This window comes from Balaenoptera borealis, assembly GCF_965194805.1.
Source record: "Balaenoptera borealis genome assembly, chromosome: 19".
Lineage (NCBI taxonomy): Eukaryota > Metazoa > Chordata > Mammalia > Artiodactyla > Balaenopteridae > Balaenoptera > Balaenoptera borealis.
Genome location: NC_138878.1, coordinates 54,461,264 through 54,486,184, shown reverse-complemented (window position 1 = coordinate 54,486,184; position 24,921 = coordinate 54,461,264). Strand labels below are relative to the sequence as shown.

General features: G+C 38.4%; 1 protein-coding gene and 1 pseudogene across 9 annotated transcripts in view; both read right to left on the bottom strand.

The window, feature by feature from the left end:
• Positions 1–10,812: 10,812 nt before the first annotated feature.
• LOC309616628 (small ribosomal subunit protein eS4 pseudogene) lies at positions 10,813–19,869 on the bottom strand (annotated as a pseudogene). The gene has a single exon. The product of its transcript is annotated as a small ribosomal subunit protein eS4 pseudogene (transcript).
• A 102-nt stretch (positions 19,870–19,971) lies between these two features.
• The window catches only part of ZNF790 (zinc finger protein 790), a 95,077-nt gene continuing 90,127 nt past the window's right edge, over positions 19,972–24,921 (bottom strand). For all 8 annotated transcript variants that reach the window (XM_082367337.1, XM_082367336.1, XM_082367339.1 and 5 more), the window contains one exon: positions 19,972–24,106. In XM_082367337.1, the coding sequence (XP_082223463.1) occupies positions 22,428–24,106 (1,679 nt within the window). In that variant the 3' untranslated portion in view covers positions 19,972–22,427. The remainder of the gene's footprint in view (positions 24,107–24,921) is intronic.

The following is a 24,921-nucleotide window of genomic DNA, read 5'->3' as shown; positions in this document are numbered from 1 at the left end:
TACTCCAACTTTGCTGGGGCTACCCAAAGAACTGGCATCTTACATAACAGTCTTAGAGGTCTGACAGGTATGACACAATTATCCAACTGGGGGAAAACAGACACTGGTTTGTTTTGGTAGATACCATAACTCCCCATCCTCAGCTCAAGAAGAGTGAGTGGGCAAAAATCACAGTTGTCTACTTCTTCCTTGGGAGGGAAAGAGTATGGAGAGCCTCCCCCAGAATATCTGGACAGGCTGATTGATAGGGGTCTTCTTTTCCAAAGAAGACATAAAAATGGCCACAGGCACATGAAAAGATGTTCAACATCATTAATTATTAGGGAAATGCAAATCAAAACCATAATGAAAGTTTATCTTGCACCTGTTATAATGGTTTTTATCAGAAACACAAAAATTAACAAGTGTTGGAAAGGATGTGAAGAAAACGGAACTCTTGCACACTGCTGGTGGGATTGTAAATTGGTGCAGCTGCTATGGGAAACAGTATACAGGTTCCTCAAAATTTTAAGAATAGAACTGTCATATGATACAGCTATTCCACTTCTGGGTATTTATCTGAAGGATACAAAAGCATTAACTTGAAAATATATGTGCACGCTATGTTTACTGCAGCATTATATACAAGTCAAGATATAGAAATTACCTGTCTCCGTTGATGGATGAATGAATAAAGAAGATATGGGGTACATATATTTATAGGAATACTACTCAGTCATAAAAAAGAATGAAATTTTGCCATTTCTGACAACATGGATAGACCTCGGTGGCTATTGTGCTAAGTGGAATAAGTCAGAAGGAAAAAGACAAATGCCATATAATTGTTACTCATATGTGGAAACTCAAAAACAAAAAGCAAAACAAAAAATGAACAAAACAAAATAAAAACAAAGTCACAGATACAGAGAATAGATTGGTGACTACCAGAGGAGAAGTGGGCTGGAGGGTGGGCCAACGGGTGAAGGCAGTCAATTGTACCGTGATGGATTGTGACTACATTTTTGGAAGTGACCACTTTTTAGTGTATGGAGATGTTGAATTATAATGTATACCTGAAACTTATATAATAATTTTTAAAAAGAAGATGAAGAGAGAGAACAGGGCAGAAAGACTATTTCAAGAAATAATGTTTGAAAATTCCCAAATTCAGTGAAAAACAAATCTACACATTCATTAAAGAGATCCACATTCAGAGACACCATAAACTGTCAAAAGCTAAGACATAAAGAGAGAATCATGAAAGCAGCAAGGAAGAAGAAATTCAACATGTATAAGGGATCCTCAGCAAGACTAACAGCTGTTTTCTGATCACAAACAATAACTGCCAGAAGGCAGTGTGATGATATATTAAAAGTGCTGAAGGAAAAATACTGCCAACCAAGAATTCTTTATCCAGTGAAAGGTAACTACACAGGCAAATATAAAAGACAATATAAATGTACATTTTGTTTGTAACTCTTTTTTTCTCCTATTTCATGTAGAAGACAACTGCATAAAGCAAGAGTTACAAATACATTTTTGATCAGCATGCTATGTATAAAGATGTAATTTGGGGGGAGGAGAGAAGATGGCGGAAGAGTAAGACGCGGAGATCACCTTCCTTCCCACAGATACAGTAGAAATACATCTACACGTGGAACTGCTCCTACAGAACACCCACTGAACGCTGGCAGAAAACGTCAGACCTCCCAAAAGGCAAGAAACTCCCCCCGTACTTGGGTAGGGCAAAAGAAAAAAGAAATAACAGAGACAAAAGAATAGGGACGGCACCTGCACCAGTGGGAGGGAGCTGTGAAGGAGGAAAGATTTCCACGCACTAGGAGCCCCTTCTCGGGCAGAGACTGCGGGTGGCGGAGGGGGGAAGCTTCGGAGCCACGGAGGAGAGCGCAGCCACAGGGGTGCGGAGGGCAAAGCGGAGAGATTCCCGCACTTCCCGCACGGAGGCTCGGCGCTGACCAGCACTCACCAGCCCGAGAGGCTTGTCTGCTCACCCGCCGGGGCGGGCGGGGCTGGGAGCTGAGGCTCGGGCTTCGGTCGCAGGGAGAGGACTGGGGCTGGCGGCGTGAACACAGCCTGAAGGGGTTAGTGCACCACAGCTAGCCGGGAGGGAGTCCGGGAAAAAGTCTGCAGCTGCCGAAGAGGCAAGAGACTTTTTCTTCCCTGTTTCCTGGTGCGCGAGGAGAGGGGATTCAGAGCGCCGCCTAAACGAACTTCAGAGACGGGCGCGAGCCGCAGCCAACAGCGCGGATCCCATAGCAACAGGGGCGCAGAGGGAAAAACGGAGAGACTCCCGCACAGAGGCTTGGCGCCAAGCAGCGCTCACCAGCCCGAGAGGCTTGTCTGCTCCCCCGCCGGGGCGGGCGGGGCTGGGAGTGGAGGCTCGGGCTTTGGTCGGATCGCAGGGAGAGGACTGGGGTTGGCGGCGTGAACACAGCCTGAAGGGGTTAGCGCACCACAGCTAGCCGGGAGGGAGACCGGGGAAAAAGTCTGCAGCTGCCGAAGAGGCAAGAGACTTTTTCTTGCCTCTTTGTTTCGCGGCGCGCAAGGAGAGGGGATTCAGAGCGCCGCCTAAACGAACTCCAGAAACTGGCACGAGCCGCGGCTATCAGCGCGGACCCCAGAGACGGGCGTGAGACGCTGGGGCTGCTGCTGCCGCCTCCAAGAAGCCTGTGTGCGAGCACAGGTCACTCTCCACACCGCCCCTCCCGGGAGCCCGTGCAGCCCGCCACTGCCAGCGTCCCGTGATCCAGGGACAACATCCCCCGGGAGAACGCACTGCGCGCCTCAGGCTGCTGCAACGTCACGCCGGCCTCTGACGCCGCAGGCTCGCCCCGCCTCCTCTGTACCCCTCCCTCCCCGCGGCCTGGGTGAGCCAGAGTCCCCGAAGCAGCTGCTCCTTTAACCCCGTCCTGTCTGGGCGGGGAACAGACGCCCTCAGGCGACCTACACGCAGAGGCGGGTCCAAATCCAAAGCTGATCCCCAGGAGCTGTGCGAACAGAGAAGAGGAGGGGAAATCTGTCCCAGCAGCCTCAGAAGAAGCGGATTAAAACTCCACAAACAACTTGATGTGCCTGCATCTGTTGAATACCTGAATAGACAACGAATCATCCCAAATTCAGGAGGTGGACTTTGGGAGCAGGATATATTAATTTTTCCCCTTTTCCTTTTTTTTTTTGTGAGTGTATATGTATATGCTTCTGGGGTAGATTTGGTCTGTATAGCTTTGCTTTACAATAGCTTTATTTTACTTCACTATATTATAGCTTCTTTCTTTCTTTTCTTTCTTTCTTTCTTTCTTTCTTTCTTTCTTTCCTTCCTTCCTTCCTCCTTCCTTCCTTCCTTCCTTCCTTCCTTCCTTCCTTCCTTCCTTTCTTTCTTTCTTTCTATTTTTTCTCCCTTTTACTCTGAGCCGTGTGGACGAAAGGCTCTTGGTGCTTCAGCCAGGCATCAGGGCCGTACCTCGGAGGTGGGAGAGCCAACTTCAGGACACTGGTCCACAAGAGACCTCCCAGCTCCACGTAATACCAAACGGCAAAAATCTCTCAGAGATCTCCATCTCAACATCAAGACCCAGCATCACTCAATGACCAGCAAGCTACAGTGCTGAACACCCTATGCCAAACAACTAGCAAGACAGGAACACAGCCTCATCCATTAGCAGAGAGGCTGCCTAAAATCATAATAAGGCCACAGACACCCCAAAATACACCACCAGACGTGGACGTGCCCACCAGAAAGACAAGATCCAGCCTCATCCACCAGAGCTCAGGCACTAGTTCCCTCCACCAGGAAGCCTACACAACCCACTGAACCAACCTTAGCCACTGGGGACAGATACCAAAAACAACGGGAACTACAAACCTGCAACCTGTGATAAGGAGACCCCAAACACAGTAAGATAAGCAAAATGAGACGACAGAAAAACACACAGCAGATGAAGGAGCAGGGTCAAAACACACTAGACTTAACAAATGAAGAGGAAATAGGTAGTCTACCTGAAAAAGAATTCAGAATAATGATAGTAAGGATGATCCAAAATCTTGGAAATAGAATAGACAAAATGCAAGAAGCATTTAACAAGGACGTAGAAGAACTAAAGAGGAATCAAGCAATGATGAAAAACACAATAAATGAAATTAAAAATACTCTAGATGGGATCAATAGCAGAATAACTGAGGCAGAAGAAAGGATAAGTGACCTGGAAGATAAAATGGTGGAAATAACTACTGCAGAGCAGGATAAAGAAAAAAGAATGAAAAGAACTGAGGACAGTCTCAGAGACCTCTGGGACAGCATTAAACGCACCAACATTCGAATTATAGGGGTCCCAGAAGAAGAAGAGAAAAAGAAAGGGACTGAGAAAATATTTGAAGAGATTATAGTGGAAAACTTCCCTAATATGGGAAAGGAAATAGTTAATCAAGTCCTGGAAGCACAGAGAGTCCCATACAGGATAAACCCAAGGAGAAACACGCCAAGACACATTTTAATCAAACTGTCAAAAATTAAATATAAGGAAAACATATTAAAGGCAGCAAGGGAAAAAAAACAAATAACACACAAGGGAATCCCCATAAGGTTAACATCTGATCTTTCAGCAGAAACTCTGCAAGCCAGAAGGGAGTGGCAGGATATACTTAAAGTGATGAAGGAGAAGAACCTACAACCAAGATTACTCTACCCAGCAAGGATCTCATTCAAATGTGATGGAGAAATTAAAACCTTTACAGACAAGCAAAAGCTGAGAGAGTTCAGCACTACCAAACCAGCTTTACAACAAATGCTAAAGGAACTTCTCTAGGCAAGAAACACAAGAGAAGGAAAACACCTACAATAACAAACCCAAAACATTTAAGAAAATGGGAATAGGAACATACATATCGATAATTACCTTGAATGTAAATGGATTAAATGCTCCCACCAAAAGACACAGGCTGGCTGAATGGATACAAAAACAAGACCCATATATATGCTGTCTACAAGAGACCCACTTCAGACCTAGAGACACATACAGACTGAAAGTGAGGGGATGGAAAAAGATATTCCATGCAAATGGAAATCAAAAGAAAGCTGGAGTAGCAATTCTCATATCAGACAAAATAGACTTTAAAATAAAGACTATTACAAGAGACAAAGAAGGACACTATATAATGATCAAGGGATCGATCCAAGAGGAAGGTATAACAATTGTAAATATTTATGCACCCAACATAGGAGCACCTCAATACATAAGGCAAGTACTAACAGCCATAAAAGGGGAAATCGACAGCAACACAATCATAGTAGGGGACTTTAACACCCCACTTTCACCAATGGACAGATCATCCAAAATGAAAATAAATAAGGAAACACAAGCTTTAAATGATACATTAAACAAGATGGACTTAATTGATATTTATAGGACATTCCACCCAAAAACAACAGAATACACATTTTTCTCAAGTGCTCATGGAACATTCTCCAGGATAGATCATATCTTGGGTCACAAATCAAGCCTTGGTAAATTTAAGAAAATTGAAATCGTATCAAGTATCTTTTCCGACCACAATGCTATGAGACTAGATATCAATTACAGGAAAAGATCTGTAAAATATACAAACACATGGAGGCTACACAATACATTACTTAATAATGAAGTGATTACTGAGGAAATCAAAGGGGAAATCAAAAAATACCTAGAAATAAATGACAATGGAGATACGACGACCCAAAACCTATGGGACGCAGCAAAAGCAGTGCTAAGAGGGAAGTTTATAGCAATACAAGCCTACCTCAAGAAACAGGAAACATCTCGAATAAACAACCTAACCTTGCACCTAAAGCAATTAGAGAAAGAAGAACAAAAAAACCCCAAAGCCAGCAGAAGGAAAGAAATTATAAAGATCAGGTCAGAAATAAATGAAAAAGAAATGAAGGAAACAATAGCAAAAATCAATAAAACTAAAAGCTGGTTCTTTGAGAAGATAAACAAAATTGATAAACCATTAGCCAGACTCATCAAGAGAAAAAGGGAGAAGACTCAGATCAATAGAATTAGAAATGAAAAAGGAGAAATAACCACTGACACTGCAGAAATACAAAAGATCATGAGAGATTACTACAAGCAGCTCTATGCCAATAAAATGGACAACCTGGAAGAAATGGACAGATTCTTAGAAATGCACAAACTGCCGAGACTGAACCAGGAAGAAATAGAAAATATGAACAGACCAATCACAAGCACTGAAATTGAAACTGTGATTAAAAACCTTCCAACAAACAAAAGCCCAGGACCAGATGGCTTCACAGGTGAATTCTATCAAACATTTAGAGAAGAGCTAACACCTATCCTTCTCAAACTCTTCCAAAATATTGCAGAGGGAGGAACACTCCCAAACTCATTCTACGAGGCCACCATCACCCTGATACCAAAACCAGACAAAGATGTCACAAAGAAAGAAAACTACAGGCCAATATCACTGATGAACATAGATGCAAAAATCCTCAACAAAATACTCGCAAACAGAATCCAACAGCACATTAAAAGGATCATACACCATGATCAAGTGGGGTTTATCCCAGGAATGCAAGGATTCTTCAATATACGCAAATCAATCAATGTGATACACCATATTAACAAATTGAAGGAGAAAAACCATATGATCATCTCAATAGATGCAGAGAAAGCTTTCGACAAAATTCAACACCCATTTATGATAAAAGCCCTGCAGAAAGTAGGCATAGAGGGAACTTTCCTCAACATAATAAAGACCATATATGACAAACCCACAGCCAACATTGTCCTCAATGGTGAAAAACTGAAACCATTTCCACTAAGATCAGGAACAAGACAAGGTTGCCCACTCTCACCACTATTATTCAACATAGTTTTGGAAGTCCTAGCCACAGCAATCAGAGAAGACAAAGAAATAAAAGGAATCCAAATCGGAAAAGAAGAAGTAAAGCTGTCACTATTTGCAGATGACATGATACTATACATAGAGAATCCTAAAGAGGCTACCAGAAAACTCCTAGAGCTAATCAATGAATTTGGTAAAGTAGCAGGATACAAAATTAATGCACAGAAATCGCTTGCATTTCTATACACTAATGACGAAAAATCTGAAAGTGAAATTAAGAAAACACTCCCGTTTACCATTGCAACAAAAAGAATAAGATATCTAGGAATAAACCTACCTAAGGAGACAAAAGACCTGTATGCAGAAAATTATAAGACACTGATGAAAGAAATTAAAGATGATACAAATAGATGGAGAGATATACCATGTTCCTGGATTGGAAGAATCAACATTGTGAAAATGACTCTACTACCCAAAGCAATCTACAGATTCAATGCAATTCCTATCAAACTACCACTGGCATTTTTCACAGAACTAGAACAAAAAATTTCACAATTTGTATGGAAACACAAAAGACCCCGAATAGCCAAAGCAATCTTGAGAACGAAAAATGGAGCTGGGGGAATCAGGCTCCCTGACTTCAGACTATACTACAAAGCTTCAGTAATCAAGACAGTTTGGTACTGGCACAAAAACAGAAATATAGACCAATGGAACAGGATAGAAAGCCCAGAGATAAACCCACACACATATGGTCACCTTATCTTTGATAAAGGAGGCAAGCATATACAGTGGAGAAAAGACAGCCTCTTCAATAAGTGGTGCTGGGAAAATTGGACAGGTACATGTAAAAGTATGAAATTAGAACACTCCCTGACACCATGCACAAAAATAAACTCCAAATGGATTAAAGACCTAAGTGTAAGGCCAGACACTATCAAACTCTTAGAGGAAAACATAGGCAGAACACTCTATGACATACATCACAGCAAGATTCTTTTTGACCCAGCTCCCAGAGAAATGGAAATAAGAACACAAATAAACAAATGGGACCTAATGAAACTTAAAAGCTTTTGCACAGCAAAGGAAACCATAAACAAGACCAAAAGACAACCCTTAGAATGGGAGAAAATATTTGCAAATGAAGCAACTGACAAAGGATTAATCTCCAAGATTTACAAGCAGCTCATGCAGCTCAATAACAAAAAAACGAACAACCCAATCCAAAAATGGGCAGAAGACCTAAATAGACATTTCTCCAAAGAAGATATACAGATGGCCTACAGACACATGAAAGAATGCTCAACATCATTAATCATTAGAGAAATGCAAATCAAAACTACAATGAGATATCATCTCACACCGGTCAGAATGGCCATCATCAAAAAATCTAGAAACAATAAATGCTGGAGAGGATGTGGAGGAAAGGGAACACTCTTGCACTGTTGGTGGGAATGTAAATTGATACAGCCACTATGGAGAACAGTATGGAGGTTCCTTAAAAAACTACAAATAGAACTACCATACGACCCAGCAATCCCACTACTGGGCATATACCCTGAGAAAACCATAGGTCAAAAAGTGTCATGTACCACAATGTTCATTGCAGCTCTATTTACAATAGCCAGGACCTGGAAGCAACCTAAATGTCCATCGACAGATGAATGGATAAAGAAGATGTGGCACATATATACAATGGAATATTACTCAGCCATAAAAAGAAATGAAATGGAGGTATTTGTAATGAGGTGGATGGAGTTAGAGTCTGTCATACAGAGTGAAGTAAGTCAGAAAGAGAAAAACAAATACAGTATGCTAACACATATATACGGAATCTAAGGAAAAAAAAAAAAAGGCCATGAAGAACCTAGTGGCAAGACGGGAATAAAGACACAGACCTACTAGAGAATGGACTTGAGGATAGGGGGAGGGGGTGGGGTGAGATGTGACAGGGTAAGAGAGTGTCATGGACATATATACACTACCAAATGTAAAATAGATAGCTAGTGGGAAGCAGCCGCATAGCACAGGGAGATCAGCTCGGTGCTTTGTGACCACCTAGAGGGGTGGGATGGGGAGGGTGGGAGGGAGGGAGATGCAAGAGGGAAGAGAAATGGGAACATATTGTATATGTATAACTGATTCACTTTGTTATAAAGCAGAAGCTAACACACTATTGTAAGGCAATTATACTTCAATAAAGATGTTAAAAAAAAAAAAAAAAAAAAAAAAAGATGTAATTTGTATGACAATAACAGCACAAGAGAGAAAGAAGAAAATGGAACTTAAGAGAAGCAAGTTTTTAGATACAATTGTAATTAAATTGCAATTAATTTGAAACAGACCATTATAAATAAAGATATTTATTGCAATCCCCACAAAAAATAGCTGAATAAAAAGTACTAAAAAATGATAATGGAATTATAATGACACAATAGAAAAATGTCTAACACAAAGGAAGGCTGTAATGGAGGAACAGAGGGAAAAAAAAGATGTAAGACATAGAAAACAAATAACAAAATGGAAGTTCTTTCTCATGAGTATAGTAAAAGTAAATAGATTAAGCACTCCAATTAAAGGTAGAGGTTAGCAGAGAATTTAAAAATATGATTCAACTATATGCTCAATACAAGAGACACTTAAGATTCAAAGATAAAATTTCAGAACTGAAGGACAGAAAAAAAGATATACCACGCAAACAGCAGAAAAACAAAACTGGAGTGGCTATACTACTACCAGATAAAACAGACATCAAGACAAAATTATCAGAGACAAAGAGATACATTCTATAATCAAAAAGCGTCAATCCAATCAAGAAAACATACAATTAGAAGCATATATGCAGGGACTTCCCTGGTGGTCCAGTGGTAAAGAATCCACCTTCCAATGCAGGGGACGTGGGTTCAATCCTTGGTCAGGGAGCTAAGATCCCACATGCCACGGGGCAACGGGGCAACTAAGCCCACATGCCACAACTACTAAGCTCGTGCACCTCAACTAGAGAGGCTGCATGCCGCAAACTACAGAACCCATGGGCTCTGGAACCCACGTGCCATAGCTACAGAGCCCACGTGCCCTGGAGCCTGTGCTCCACAACTAGAAAGAAGCCCACGTGCCACAACGAAGAGCCCCCATGCCTCAACAAAGATCCTGCGTGCTGCAACTAAGACCTGACACAGCCAAAAACAAAACAAAACAAAACAAAACAAAACAAAACAAAAAAACCATATATGCACATAACCCAGCAACCCAAGTGTCCAGCACTAGATCAATGAATAAACAAAATGTGGCAGATACATAGAATGTAATATTATTCCGACTTTAAAAAGAAGGAAATTCTGACACCTGCAACAATATGGATAAACTTAAAGACAAAATGTCAAAATATATGAAGCAAAAACTGACAATTAAAGGGAGAAATAGATAATTCAACAATAATACTTGGGGATATCAACAGTTCACTTTCAATAATGGATAAAACAACTGGGCAGAAGACCATCAAGGAAACAGAAGATTTAAACAACATAACCAACTAGACTTAACAGACATATATAGAAAACTCCAACCAATAAGAGCAAAATACACATTTTCCTTAAGTATATATGCAATTTTTGCTAGGATAAACCATATTTTAGGCTAGAAAACAAGTCTAATTAATTTAAAAGGATTTAAATCATACAAAGAATGTTCTCCAGTCATAATGGTATTTAAGTTAGAAATGAATAACAGAAGGAAATGTGGGGAATTGACAAATATGTGGAAATTAAACAATAGTCTTAAACAACCAATGGGTCAAAGAAGAAATCACAAGAAAAATGAGAAAATACTTTGAAATAAATGAAAATGTAAACCCAACACAACAAAACTGGGAAGCAGCTAAAGCACCATAAAGAAGGAAACTTACAGCGGTAAATGCTCATGTAAAAAAAGAATAAAAACCATATGATCCAGCAATTTCACTTTTTAAAAAAAAATGTGGTATTATCTTTAATTAAGTACAAAGACTTTTCCAATCATGTCACCTAGAGATCATTTTATCCACTGCTCTGTTTGGCCGCCAGTCTCGTCTCTCTCCTCAGCAGTGATAAGGCCGATACCCTTTCCATGGGGAAGAGAGATCCATGGTTTGTTGCCTTTGCCAATAACGAAAACGTTGCAGAGACGGGTGGCAAAGCTGTTGCCATTGGCGTCTTTCACATGAATTACATCAAAAGAACCAGGATGTCTCTCTTGGTTAGTGATCACACCAATTCTTCCCAGGTTAGCACCTCCAGTCACCATGCACAGGTTACCAGTGTCAAATTTGATGAAGTCAGTAATCTTGTCAGTCTCCAAATCAATTTGAATGATGTCATTCACCTTGATGAGGGGATCAGTGTAGCAGATGGTGTGAGTATCATGGGTCACCAGATGAGGGATTCCTTTTGTCCCCACAAAGATCTTTCTCACTTTGCACAACTTATACTTGGCCTCCTTAGGTGTAATACGATGAACAGCAAAACGACCCTTGGTTTCATAGGTCAGATGAAAATTCTCTCCAGTCTTGTCAATGCTGATGACATCCATAAAATCAGCGGGGTAGGTTATATCAGTGCGGACCTTGCCATTAATCTTAATAAAATGCTGCATGCAGAATTTCTTTACTTCATCTCCCGTTATGGCATCTGTTCCTTAGGAAAATGATTAGGGGGAGACATTCCCTTAGCTTGTGGGGACTGGTAGATGGATGAGGAGCAAACACACCAGTCAGTTTATCCAGCATCCAATGCTTTGGAGCTGATATGCGCTTCAGGTGCTTCTTGGGACCATGAGCCATGGCTACGCTGGGCATGAAAAGAGCCAGCAATTTCGCTTCTGAGTGAAATTATAAGTGATGGTTAGGCCATTTATTTATTTATGTATGTATGTATTTATTTATTTATTTAGGAAATGTTTTTAACGAAGAACACTTTTTAAAAATTTATTTTATTATTATTATTTTGGCTGCATTGCGTCTTCGTTGCTGTGCACAGGCTTCCTCTAGTTGCGGTGATCGGGGCCTACTTTTTGTTGTGGTGTGTGGGCTTCTCATTGTGGTGGTTTCTCTTGTTGCAGAGCACAGGCTCTAGGTGCACAGGCTTCAGTAGTTGTGGCTCGTGGGCTCTAAAGCACAGGCTCAGTAGTTGTGGTGCACGGGCTTAGTTGCTCCACAGCATGTGGGATCTTCCCGGACCAGGGCTCGAACTCATGTCCCCTGCATTGGCAGGCAGATTCTTAACCACTGCACCACCAGGGAAGTCCCATACTTGAGAAGTTTTTAAACCCTCTTTCTTCAAATATATTTTCAGCTCTGCTTTTTCTCCTCTCCTTCTGGGATTCTGATACGAATGTTAGATCTTTCATTGTTGTCCCAAAGGTCTAAGAGCTTCCACTTTTTTTTTTCAATCTATTTTCTCTCTATTGTTCAGAATGGATAATTTCTTTTGATGTATCTTCAAGTTAATTGATTACTCTCTTTGTCATCTCCATTCTGCTACTGTGCCCATCCCAGTGATTTTTAAAATTTAGTTATTGTATTTTTCAGTTCAAATATTTATATTTGGTTCTTTCTTGTATCTTTTCTTTCTTTCCTGATATTCCCTCTCAGTCTTTCTCTCTCATTTGATTCAAGAGTGTTTTCAAATGCTTGTTGCATTTTTACGACAGCAGCTTTAACTCATTATCAGATAATTACATCTGTTTGTTCCCACTCACATTTAGATTTTCCTGGTTCTCGGTATAAGAAGAATTTTTTAATTGTTTCCTTGACATTTGAAGTATTAGGTTATGAGACTCTGGTTCCTATTTATGTGTGTTTAACTTTTTAATTAAAACTGTCAAAATGTTTTCCAAAGTGTTTGTATTATTTAAATTCCCATTAGCAATGTACGAGATTCAGTTTTTCCTCATCCTTTGCAACATGTGGTATATTCAGTTTTTTAAATGCTAACTATTCTAATAGGTGGCATAATATTTACTTATCTGTTTTAACTTGCATTTCTCTAATGACTAATGATGTTGAATATCTTTAGATGCATTTATTTGACATCTGTATATGTTCTTTGGTTATATATTTGTTCAAATCTTTTGCTCATTTTTATATTGGAGTATATTATTGGGTTTTGAAAATTCTTTTGTTTTATAAATTTATTTATTTATTTTTGGCTGCGTTGGGTCTTCGTTTCTGTGCGAGGGCTTTCTCTAGTTGCGGCGAGTGGGGGCCACTCTTCATTGCAGTGTGCGGGCCTCTCACTGTCGCGGCCTCTCTTGTTGCGGAGCATAGGCTCCAGTCACGCAGGCTCAGTAGCTGTGGCGCACAGGCCCAGCTGCTCCGCGGCATGTGGGGTCTTCCCAGACCAGGGCTCGAACCCATGTCCCCTGCATTAGCAGGCAGATTCTCAACCACTGCGGCACCAGGGAAGCCCTGAAAATTCTTTTCATATTAAAATCCTTTATCAAGTATGACTGGAAAATATTTTTCCCAGTTGGTGGCTAACCTTTTCATTTTCTTAAGTGTCTGTTGAAGAACAGAAATTTTCAATTTTCATGAATTATTATCAAATTGTTCTTTAAATTCCAGTATAATGCCCAAGAAAGTTTGGCCTAACCCAAAGTTCTATAAGTTGTATGGTTTTAGGTTTTACATTTTATATCTATGATAAATTTTGGTTATTTTTAATATGGTGTGAGGTATAAACCAAAGCTTTTTTTTGCATATGCATATTCATTTTTTCTAGCACTATTTGTTGAAAAGACCTTTATCCATTAAGCCACCTTTGCACCTTTGCCACAAATCAGTTGTCCATATACATGTTTGAGTCTATTTCTGAACTCTTTTCTGTTCCACTGACCTATTTGTCTATCTTGATTACAATAACACACAATCTTGATTAGTTTAGCTTTATAATAAGTCTCAAAGTCAGGTAGTCCATGTCCTTCAACTTTGTTATTATTTTTCAAAGTTGTTTTGCCTGTTTCATATCCTTTGCATGTCCACGTGTATTTTAGAATCAGTTTCCACAAAAAAAAAAAAAAAAAGCTAAAAGCTTCCTGATATTCTGGTTGGAATTTCATTTCATCTACAAGTCAGTTTGGAAAGAACTGACACCTTAATAGTATGAAGTCTTCCAATCTCTGAACATAGTCTCTCTCCCCCCCCGCTTATTTAGGTCTTCTTTAAGTTCTCTCAGCAGTGTTCTTTAATTTTCATGGTATATACCTTGCACTTTTTCTACATTTGTCACTAAGTATCTAAGGCTCTTGAAGGTGTTCTAAGTGCCATTTTTAAAATTCAAGTTTCAGATTGTTCATTGCTAGTACATAGAAAATAATTTACGTATACTAATCCTTATCCTGCAACCTCACTAAACTCACTTATTAGTTCTAGCAGCTTTTTTTGTAGATGCCATCAAAGTTTTTTCATATAGACATTCACATTTGTTAATGTAGTTTTATTTCTTCCCTTTCAATCTGGATACTTCCCCCCTCCCCCTGCACTGGCCAGAGCCTCTAATACAATGCTTAGTATAAGTGTTGAGACCAGACATCTTTCTGTTGTTCCTGGTAGTAGGTCTTTCACCATTAAGTATGATGTTAGCTGTTGGCTTTTCAGATACTCTTTATTGATCGAGGAAATTCCTTCTTTTCCTCTTAGCTGAGTTCCTCTCATTAATGGATGTTGGATGCCTAATACTTTTTTATTGGATACCAGACATAAATTTTGCCCTGTTACGTGCTGCATATTTTTGTATACCTATATTTTTTATCTTTGTTTGTGATGCCGTTATTTGGAAAGTTTGATCCTTTTGAGGTACACTTTTAAGCTTTGTCAGATGGCCTCAGAGTAGGGCTTAGTCTATGGCAAAATTTCCCCACAACTGAAGTAAAATCCTTTGAGTACTCTACTTGATCCTATGTGAAGTCTCAGGTTTTCCACTTCGGCTGTTGAGAGCAGGAATTATTCCTAGACCTCTATGAGCTCTGTGTAAGTTCCCTCCAATTCTTTCAGGTGGTAATTTTTCCCTGGCTTAAGGTAGTTTTTTCACATAAATGTATTGATGAGTACTTAAGGGAAATTCTCTGCAGATCTCTGGAAATCTTTGTGTAATTCTCACCTTTTTGATGTTCTGCCCTGTAAATTCCGATGACATTGGCTTCATTGGGCTCCTCATCCCATTTCAACACTAAGAGATCACTGGGCTCCACCTTGGTTACCCCTCCCAGCTATAAACTGTGCAATCATAGGGGTCATCTCATTTCTTCTCTCAGGGATCATCATCCTTCATTGGAATTGAACATTTAAAAATGTTCAATGTCTTGAAAACCATTGTTTCACCTATCTTGTTCACCTTTTTAGTTATTTCAGCTGTACAAGTAAATCTGGCCAATTTTTCCATCTTGGTCAGAAGCAGTCAACTGTTCAGTCTTTTAATGGTGACTTGATTAACAGGATTAATAAAATTAATGCAAACATATCACACTTTTCCTTTGTTTAAATTTAAAATGTTTTGTTTAGGAACTATACTGTACTCTGTGGTTATGAAACATTCTCAGATGTTATGTTGTAAAAGTTTTATTTTGTCTTTTGCTTTTAAATCATCAATCCATCTGGAATTCATTTCCATGTATTATTCCATGACTGCTTGATTGCATTCTTATATGGATACTCAATTGTTCTAGAACAAGTTACTGAAGAGGTGTTCATTCCCCAGAGCTCTGTATTGCCACCTTTATAACTAATTAAGTGGTCCTATAAGAATGGATCTATTTCTGACATCCTTGTTTGGTTCCATTGGTCTATTTATCCATATGCATGATACCATCCTGTATTACTATCTATACATTTATTTCTTAATATATGATAGGATGTTCTTCCCTGTTGTTCTTATTCTTTGTCTTTCTTATTCATGACCCTTTGCATTCCCATATAAATTTTAAAATTAGCTGGTTAAGTTTTGAAAAATTCCTGTTGTCATTTTTTTTTATTGGGTTTGCTTAAATCTCTAGGTCAATTTTGAGAACAAGCAACTTTACAACATTGATTCTTTAACATAGTACTGGGGTAAAGAGCTCATTTTATCCAAGTCTTTGAAATGTTCTCTTAATATGCTTTCATTGTTTTCTGTAGAGGTCTTTTGTTATACTTATTCCTATCAGTTATTTTTAATGCTATTGTAAATGTGTATTTCTAAATTTTAATTTTCTTTCTTTCCTTAATAGGAGAACCAAGAGAAGAACCCTAGAATTTTGAAGCAAACACAAGACCTCTTCCAGATGCCTAATTTTACCCTAAGAGATACTGCATGGCTAACCAGAGGATAATACATGACCATACATGTCGAATTATTCACCATGAAGTTGGTATTATTTGTTCTTTCAAGACATCTGGGATGCGTGCAGAAGTCCATCATTAATTTTTGAAGATACAGTTTCACAAGTAATTGGCTCAGACTCCCATGTGGCATCTATTCTCATTGCTACTTCTCCCACAGATAACATCTATAGCCCCATGGGCAACATGATCAGTTGACTAAGGAAGAAAACTTGACCATGTTATGTTGGCCGAGCCATAGGCTTCTGCAGCATTATATTTCTTCATAAGCACAGAGTATGAAGATACTTGTGTGCTATGTGAATGCTCACCAAAGTGCATCCATTTTAGAGAAGACTCCAGAGAAGTAGATAGAATGTCAGTCAACCTCTTTACCCAGCTCCACTACCATTCACTCAGTTGTAATGAATGGCAGGGATGGAGGTTATACATAGGAACACTGACTTCCTTTCAACAAGGCTAATCTGGATACTGCCACTGCTGAGTGCCCAACCTGCAAACGTTTAAACAGAAGCCTGATGTCACTTTTCTCTAGAAAAGGCCAGTCACCCTTTTGGTGATATACTGACTACACTTTCAGTATAGTCAGTATTGGAGGGGGACATGATGGCCATATGGGGTGGAGGAGAAACAGGTGATTAATTAAGGATTTTCTATTACTATCCACCATTGAGGGACTTACTGAATGTATTATTCACCATCATTATAATCCCATGTAACAGTGGTTCTAAATGAATACATAATTTTAAAGCAAAATAAATAAGGTAGTGGTGACATGACAATGAGATTTACCTGTCTTACCATGGATCCCATCAACCCAAAGTAGTCTGTCTTAATAGAATGGTAGAATAAGTAATTGTAAACTTAATTATGGTGCCATCTGGCAGGAAAAAACCCTTGTTTAGGTTGGAGTACTGTTCAGGATGTTGCTCTTTCTCAAAAAATCAGGATAGGTCTAGGAAACAAAGAACAGAGCAGGTCCTTTCATTATTACATCTCACCAGGCCCAGTAACTAGTGTTCATACCCAACCACTAATATTTTTGCTTTCCATTCCTATTTTGGGCTTTGCTATTTCTCGATTCTTAGTTCCAAAGGAACCTTCTGCTAGGGGACAGAATGACTCCAATGACCTTATAACTGAATCTGCCATTTTGCCATTTGGGGCTCTTATAACAGTGACAAAAAGGCAAGGGAAAGATGTCAAAGAATGACATCCACAGAAAATCATCCTGATTATCAAAAAGGAGGCAGGAAAGAGTATATTTGGAACCCAGAGAAATCCTCTGTGGTGTTTCTAGTACTTCCATGTTCACTGGTAAAAATTAATGGATTACAATAGCAACTCCAAAGAGACAGGATGAATAGCTCAGACCCTTCAGGAACAAAGGTGTCAACCCAACAATAACTCCCAGCTGAAAGTACAAATGTTAATGGTAGAGTCTAGGCAGTGGGCATATGAGGTCTACTGTAATATTCTTTCAGCTTTTCTGTATGTTTGAAAATTTTATAATAAAATCTTGGACAAAAAAAGGGACGGAGGGAATATAATCTGCAATGCTGTTAGCAAAGGGAACATGAAATAAGTATCTGAAGGAAATATTAAATATCGATTATAGTCTCAAGACTTGCAAAAAGGAGAATTATAGTAGCTCTATATTCTTTTTTCCCTGATTTGTAGTGTGTGTGTGTATAAAAATGATAAATGCTTACTTTTGTTCCTTTCCTTATCAAATTTTCAGAATAAGCTGGTACTCTGGCAAGCTCCATAAAAGGTTCTATCAAAAAATTTTTCATTTTGAATTTGGAAGGTTTACCTACAATCACTGTTTCAGTCCACTGCAATAGCTTTTACATGCTCAGATTATCCTACCTTTGGTCAGTTCCTTCAGGTTGACATGATTCTACAGTCTTTGACAGCCTTCTTGCTTTTAGGCATAAAAGATATGTCAGGATAATCATATATACATCTCCTACCCGTGACCTGTTCATATGCCATTTCTCCAAGGAGCCCTTGCTTCTTTTTATAGAAAACAGAATTTAGGAACCACAGATTGTACACATGAAAACATGGTGCTCACTGCTTCCATGTCACTAATGTTTTTAGACTCCTTCATTGGACAGAGGTAGGAAATGCACACTTTCAATTCACATGAAAGACTACAGGCATTTTACTTCTTTATTTTTTATTTTGCAAAAATTGAATCCTCATGAAATTGTTATGTACTTAATTTTGGACTCACCTACAATAATATCAATATTACCATTAACAAAAGGCTAGTAAAGCAAGCATAGATTTCTTTGTATTTCTCTTTGTCCTTGAGATATAGCTCTCCTACTACGTCAAAATATTTTAACATCATTTGAAATTATTCTTCTTTACATTGTTATGTAATAAGCTGATGGTGAATCAAATTCACTGGTTTTGATATTAGGATTGCTATTTCCCCTTTGACTTCTTTTTTAAAATAAAAGTCAGTATGTAAAGTATCTCCATGGATCCAAAGTAAAAATATAAAACAAGGTTCAACCAAAGATAACTACCTTCCATCCTTGCTCCCGCCCAACTGTTGTTTCACTTTCTTTTTGAAAGTATAGGTATATATAGTACTCCTCTCTTCCTTTCACAAATGTTAGCATAATATACATATTATTTTCCACTTATCTATTTTTTCATTTAACCTATCATGAAGATCACTCCATAGAAGTATACAGCTGCACGATATTCCACTGTTACATAAATATGTTAATTAAACCAGTTTATGCTGGACATCTGGATTGTTTCCAGTCTGCTGCACTTATATATAGTATTTAAAAAATTTTTGTGCATACCACATTTTATAATTTTACCAATGTATCTTTAGGATAGAAGCAAGGGTCTGGGTCTTATGGGATATACATAGAGATTACACATGGACATTGCTCAATTCCCTCCTATAAGAGTTGTACCGTTTTACATTTTCAGCAGCAATGTGAGAGTCCTTGTTTTTCCAGTCTTGCCAATAGAACATTTTAATACCTTGTTGGATTTCTGTCCATCTGATTGGTATGAAGTGGTATCTCAATGTAGTGTTACTTATATTCTTATCTCAACTTTTAGACTCTTTATGGTTATTAGTTCGTGATATAGTTGCAAATATCTCCAATTTGTAATTTTCCTGTATCTTTGTTAATATTGCTTTAGTCCTACAGAAAATTGACTTCTCCCTCCTTATTTCTACTGGATTTTTGATTCATAGTTATTGATATTGCAATTCCAAGGTTATAAAGGAATTCACTCATGTTTTCTCACAGTACTTGTTAAGTTTCTCTTTTTTCCCCCCTTTTGGATATTTAGATCTCTTGATTAGCTGGGAATTTATCCTGCTTTACACTGCCAGGAATGAATCTACTTTTATTCCCTACATTTTATCCAGATGCACTAAGACTAATTATAACAAGTTGTTTTCCAACATGGTTGTAGTAAAATGGCTCCTGAGAAGAAGGGTGGTTAGGGAAAAACTAAGGGCTTTCTGTCATCTATAGGATAGGCTAGAGAAGACATTATCAATATTCACAAACATATCAATGGAGTGGAGCTCAAGAAGCACGTACCTCAGGCATTCAAGGAGATCCAGAAATTCACCATGAAGGAGATAGGAGTAGTAGATAATACACTCAACAAGGCAGTCCAGGCCAAAGGAAAACGGAATATCTCATACTTATCTTTATATGGATGTCCAGAAAGTTCTAAATGTTATTTTTCTCAGTGTACTTGTCACCTTAAAAAAAGTTTAGTCAGCATGAATGAAATAGCTTGTTTATTAATAATAAAGCAATATAACAAAAAAATTTTTTATTTTTCCCATGAGTTGTGAAATTCCATAGAAGACAATAATTTGGAGGGAAGTACTGTTCCCTAATACTGTTTCTTTTTTTTAATTAATTAATTTATTTATTTATTTTTGGCTGTGTTGGGTCTTAGTTGCTGTGCGCAGGCTTTCTCTAGTTGCGTCGAGCGGGGGCTGTTCTTTGTTCCCGTGTGTGGACTTCTCACTGCGGTGGCTTCTCTTGTTGCAGAGCATGGGCTCGAGGCTTGCAGGCTTCAGTAGTTGTGGCTCGCGGGCTCTAGAGCACAGGCTCAGTAGTTGTGGCGCATGGGCTTAGTTGCTTTGCGGCATGTGGGATCTTCCTGGACCAGGGCTCGAACCTGTGTCCCCTGCATTGGCAGGCGGATTCTTAACCACTGCGCCACCAGGAAAGCCCCCCTAATACTGTTTAACTACTGTTAAATAACTGAATTATAAATATGCTAAATATATGTCCATATATTCACTATTCCTTAATTCATGTAATACTAAAAGGTACCAAGAAAATGCACATAGAATAAACTTATTAAGTACTAAACTGAGAAGGTTATATTTTCATCATATTTTGCTGTTGTTTAAACTGTAGAATTACCACCCATCCAGATCAGAGGTTAAACATTCTGAGTAAATATCATTTGACTATCATATTGTTTTTTTTCATTTATGTTCATGAATGAAATTATTCTGGAATATGTTGTTCAAGGGCTACATCTAATTTTATTATCAGAATTATGTTATTTAGTCTTTTAGCATGAGTGAACAATTTTTCCATAGGATTTTCTGTTCCTTCAGGGGGTAGCCTATACAATTATCTGGTCCTCCATTTTTTTTTTTTAAAGTTTTCTTCCAATTAGCCCTTTTTATTTACTCTCAAATTTTAATCACTTAAGATAATGTTTTCCTAGAAAATAAACTTTATTTTCTACATTTAAAAATTTGTGTCTAATAGTTTATATATATTTACATGACCTTTAAAAATTCCTCTAAACATATATCACATTTCTCCTTTCTTAAAATGTGGAGGCATTGCCAAAGTCTAGTAAATAATAATTTTCTTCAAAGAAACTTTTGATTTAAAATAAAAATCCTTTAGTATTGTTCTTTATTCCATGATTTTTGCATTATTTTCATTAAATCTTTCCATCAATTCACTTGGAGGCATTTGCTCTTAGTCTAGCTTGTTTGAGTAATTATTATTTAACTTGATAAATATTTGGACCCCAGAATATGACAGGCACTGTTCTAAGAGCTGGAGATACAGAGGTGACAAGAAATAAACTGCCTTCAATCTTCTTGGTTTTATACACAGAGCAATTTCCATTGAGAAGTGCTATGGCCACATTCATAGGATTTGATTTACAGGAGTCTCATTATCATTCACATCCAAATTGCCTGTAATTTCACTTTTGATCTACTCATTAATCTGAGAATTGTTTATATATGTAGCACTAAACTTCCAAGAGGTCAGAATTCATTTGGCTATTTTCTAATTTCCAAAATTTAATTGTGGAGATAAAATGGATTATGCCATTTGGCTTTAGAAATTTGTTAGAAACAAATCCCTTCCAAATGCCTTAAAAAATGCTGAGCACTCAACAATCCCACTTTCATGAAAACCATAAGGCTTTCTTTATAGTATGAGTTTTTTTATGTAGAAAATGAAATTAATACTGAATCAAAGCTTTCTTTGCTTCATTCGATTTTACCAGTTTTTCTTCAGAATTAACATTCTGCTGTTCAATAAGACATACATACAGATGGCATATTTGTCTATAATCTCTTAAGGTCTTCCTCTCATAGAAATGGTCTAATACTATTATTAATGATGGTCATTAAGTCATTTAAATCCTCAAACTCATTTAACCCTTACAATCTAATAAGTAAGCAAACATAGTATTAAGTTACTTTCCAAAAAATTAGGAGGTAAGAGGTACTGAAACTAAGTCATACCAAATAAGTTGTATGACACAGCTTAAGGCTTTTCCAGATTAATTACAAAACACAAATTCACCTTTGGTGTGATTTTGTGGAACTGCAACAAGATTTAAGTAGTGATGGAAAGTTTCCCTACATGAGTTAGACTTCAGTTCTATGCAGTATAATATCAATGATGTGAAGAATCTTTTGAGAATGATTCAGAAGGGATTCACACTATCATCTTACTTGTAGGACTTTACCCTGATATTCTATAATTGATAACCAATCAGTAAAGCTTTCCTCTATTAATATAGATTGCATTAGGAATTCTTTGCTGTTGAGTGTGTCATGTGCTCTGTCAAAAGGTCTTCCAATGTTATTTACACTACAGGCTTTCTCAAAAGAAGGAATTAACTGACATCAATTAACAAGTCATGAATAAAGATTTTTCCTACATTTTTATATCACAAGATTTCACAAGAGTGAAATAAAGTGAGAGTCTGGAGAAAATGCCCTCTCAAAATCTTTACGTTCATAGGATTTCTCAAAAGTGTAAATACTCTGGTGTTGAGCAAAGTATGAGTCATGACTAATGGTGTTCCCATAATCTTTCCATTGATAAAGATTCTCACCACTGTGAATTTTCTGTTCAGCAAAGTAAGAATGGTGACTAAAGATTTGGCCACTTTCCTTACATTTATAGGGTTCTGCATCAGTATGAATTTTCCTATGTCGTGTTAGTTGTGAACCCCAGATAAAAGACTTCCCACATTCTTTACATACGTAAGGCTCCTCACCAGTATGTATTCTCTGATGTCGTGTAAGTTGTGAACCCCAGAGAAAGGCTTTTCCACACTCTTCACATTCATATGATCTCTTTCCAGTATGGATTTTCTGATGTCGATTAAGTTCTGAACCACGAAAAAAGGTCTTTCCACATTCCTTACATTCATAGTTTCTCTCACCAGTATGTATTTTCTGATGTCGATTAAACTCTGAACCATGAATAAAGGTCTTTCCACATTCCTTACATTCATACGGTTTTCTCTCATTATGAATTTTCTCATGTTGAGCAAGGTATGAGGCCCATATAAAAGTCTTCCCACATTGCTTACATTCAAAAGGTTTCTTACCAGTATGAATTCGCTGATGTCGAGCAAGGTGTGAACTCCAGATATAGGCTTTCCCACATTTCTCACATTCATAGGGTTTCCTACCAACATGAACATTCTGATGTTGAGCAAGATTTGAACCACGAATAAAGGCTTTTCCACATTCTTTACATTCATGAGATTTCTCACCAGTATGAATTCTCTGATGTTGAGTTAGGTGTGAGCCACGAGTAAAAGCTTTCCCACACTCCTTACATTCATAAGGTTTTTCACCAGTGTGAATTCTCTGATGTTTAGTAAGATGTGATCGCTGACTAAAGGCCTTCCTACAATCATTACATTCATAGGGTTTTTCACCAGTATGAATTCTCTGATGTCGAGTAAGGTCTGAGCCACAACTAAAGGCCTTGCCACATTCTTTACATTCATAAGATTTCTCACCAGTATGAATACGCTTATGGACACTAAGTTGTGAATGAAATCTAAAGGCCTTCCCACATTCCTTACATTTAAAAGGTTTTTCACCAGTATGAATTCTCCTATGACCAGTAAGACTTGAGCGCAAACTAAAAGCCTTCCCACATTCTTTACATTCATATGTTTTCTTAGCAGTGCAAACTGTCTGATATTGAGTAAGTTCTGAATCAGGAAAAAAGGTCTTCTCACATTCCTTACCGGCACAAAATTTTCCACCAGTGTGAATTAATTGATGTTGAATACAGTCTGTGTCAGAACAAAATGCTTTCCTACACCCTTTAAATTCATTCAGTTTCTTTACTGTATTAAGTCTCTGAAGTAGATTAAAAGTTGTGTGCTGGTTAAATGTGGGAATTTTTTCACAGGTGAGTATCATCTGCTTAAAACATTCTTCCTGGTTTTCCTGTTGTGTTTCAAACTGACCTTTGCTTTCCCAATCACCATTAAAACATATACATTCAAGGCTATGTTTTTTACAAATTTCCATTATTTCCCACTGAGGTAATCCTCTGTCAAAAATGTCATTTTTTGGTGATGCCTTGGTCTTACACCTGGATTGCATGTCTGAAAAACAAGAAAACAAATTCATACTGTTTTACTATTCAAAAAGAACTAAAATTTCCAATGTAGATATAAGAAGTAAATCCTAAAATAAATAGAGCAGGGACTTTCCTGGTGGCGCAGTGGTTAAGAGTCCACCTGCCAATGCAGGGGACACGGGTTTGATCCCTGGTCGGGGAAGATCCCACATGCCGAAGAGCAACCAAGCCCATGCACCACAACTACTCAGCCTGCGCTCTAGAGCCCACGACCACAGCTACTGAGCCCATGTGCCATAACTACTGAAACCCACGCGATCTAGGGCCCGTGTGCCGCAACTACTGAGCCCATGTGCTGCAACTACTGAAGCCCGTGAGCCTAAAGCCCGTGCTCCGCAACAAGAGAAGCCACCACAATAAGAAGCTGTGCACCACAACGAAGAGTAGCCCCCGCTCGCCACAACTACAGAAAGCCCACGCACAGCAACAAAGCCCCAACGCAGCCACAAAACATAAATAAGATAAAATAAAATAAAATAAATAGAGCACATGAAATGTGAATGGCTTAACAAATTCTCAAATTCTGGGCAATATGAAAAAAGGGCAAGAAATAAATAGAAATTTAAAGGAAGTAAAAAAGCTGAGGCAGGTGATTAAATATATCAAGTTTTGCTCAGGGACTTCCCTGGTGGTGCAGTGGTTAAGAATCCACCTGCCAATGCAGGGGACATGGGTTTGAGTCCTGTTCCAGGAAGATCCCACATGCTGCGGTGCAATTAAGCCCATGCGCCACAACTACTGAGCTCACATGCCACAACTACTGCAGCTCACGAGGCTAGA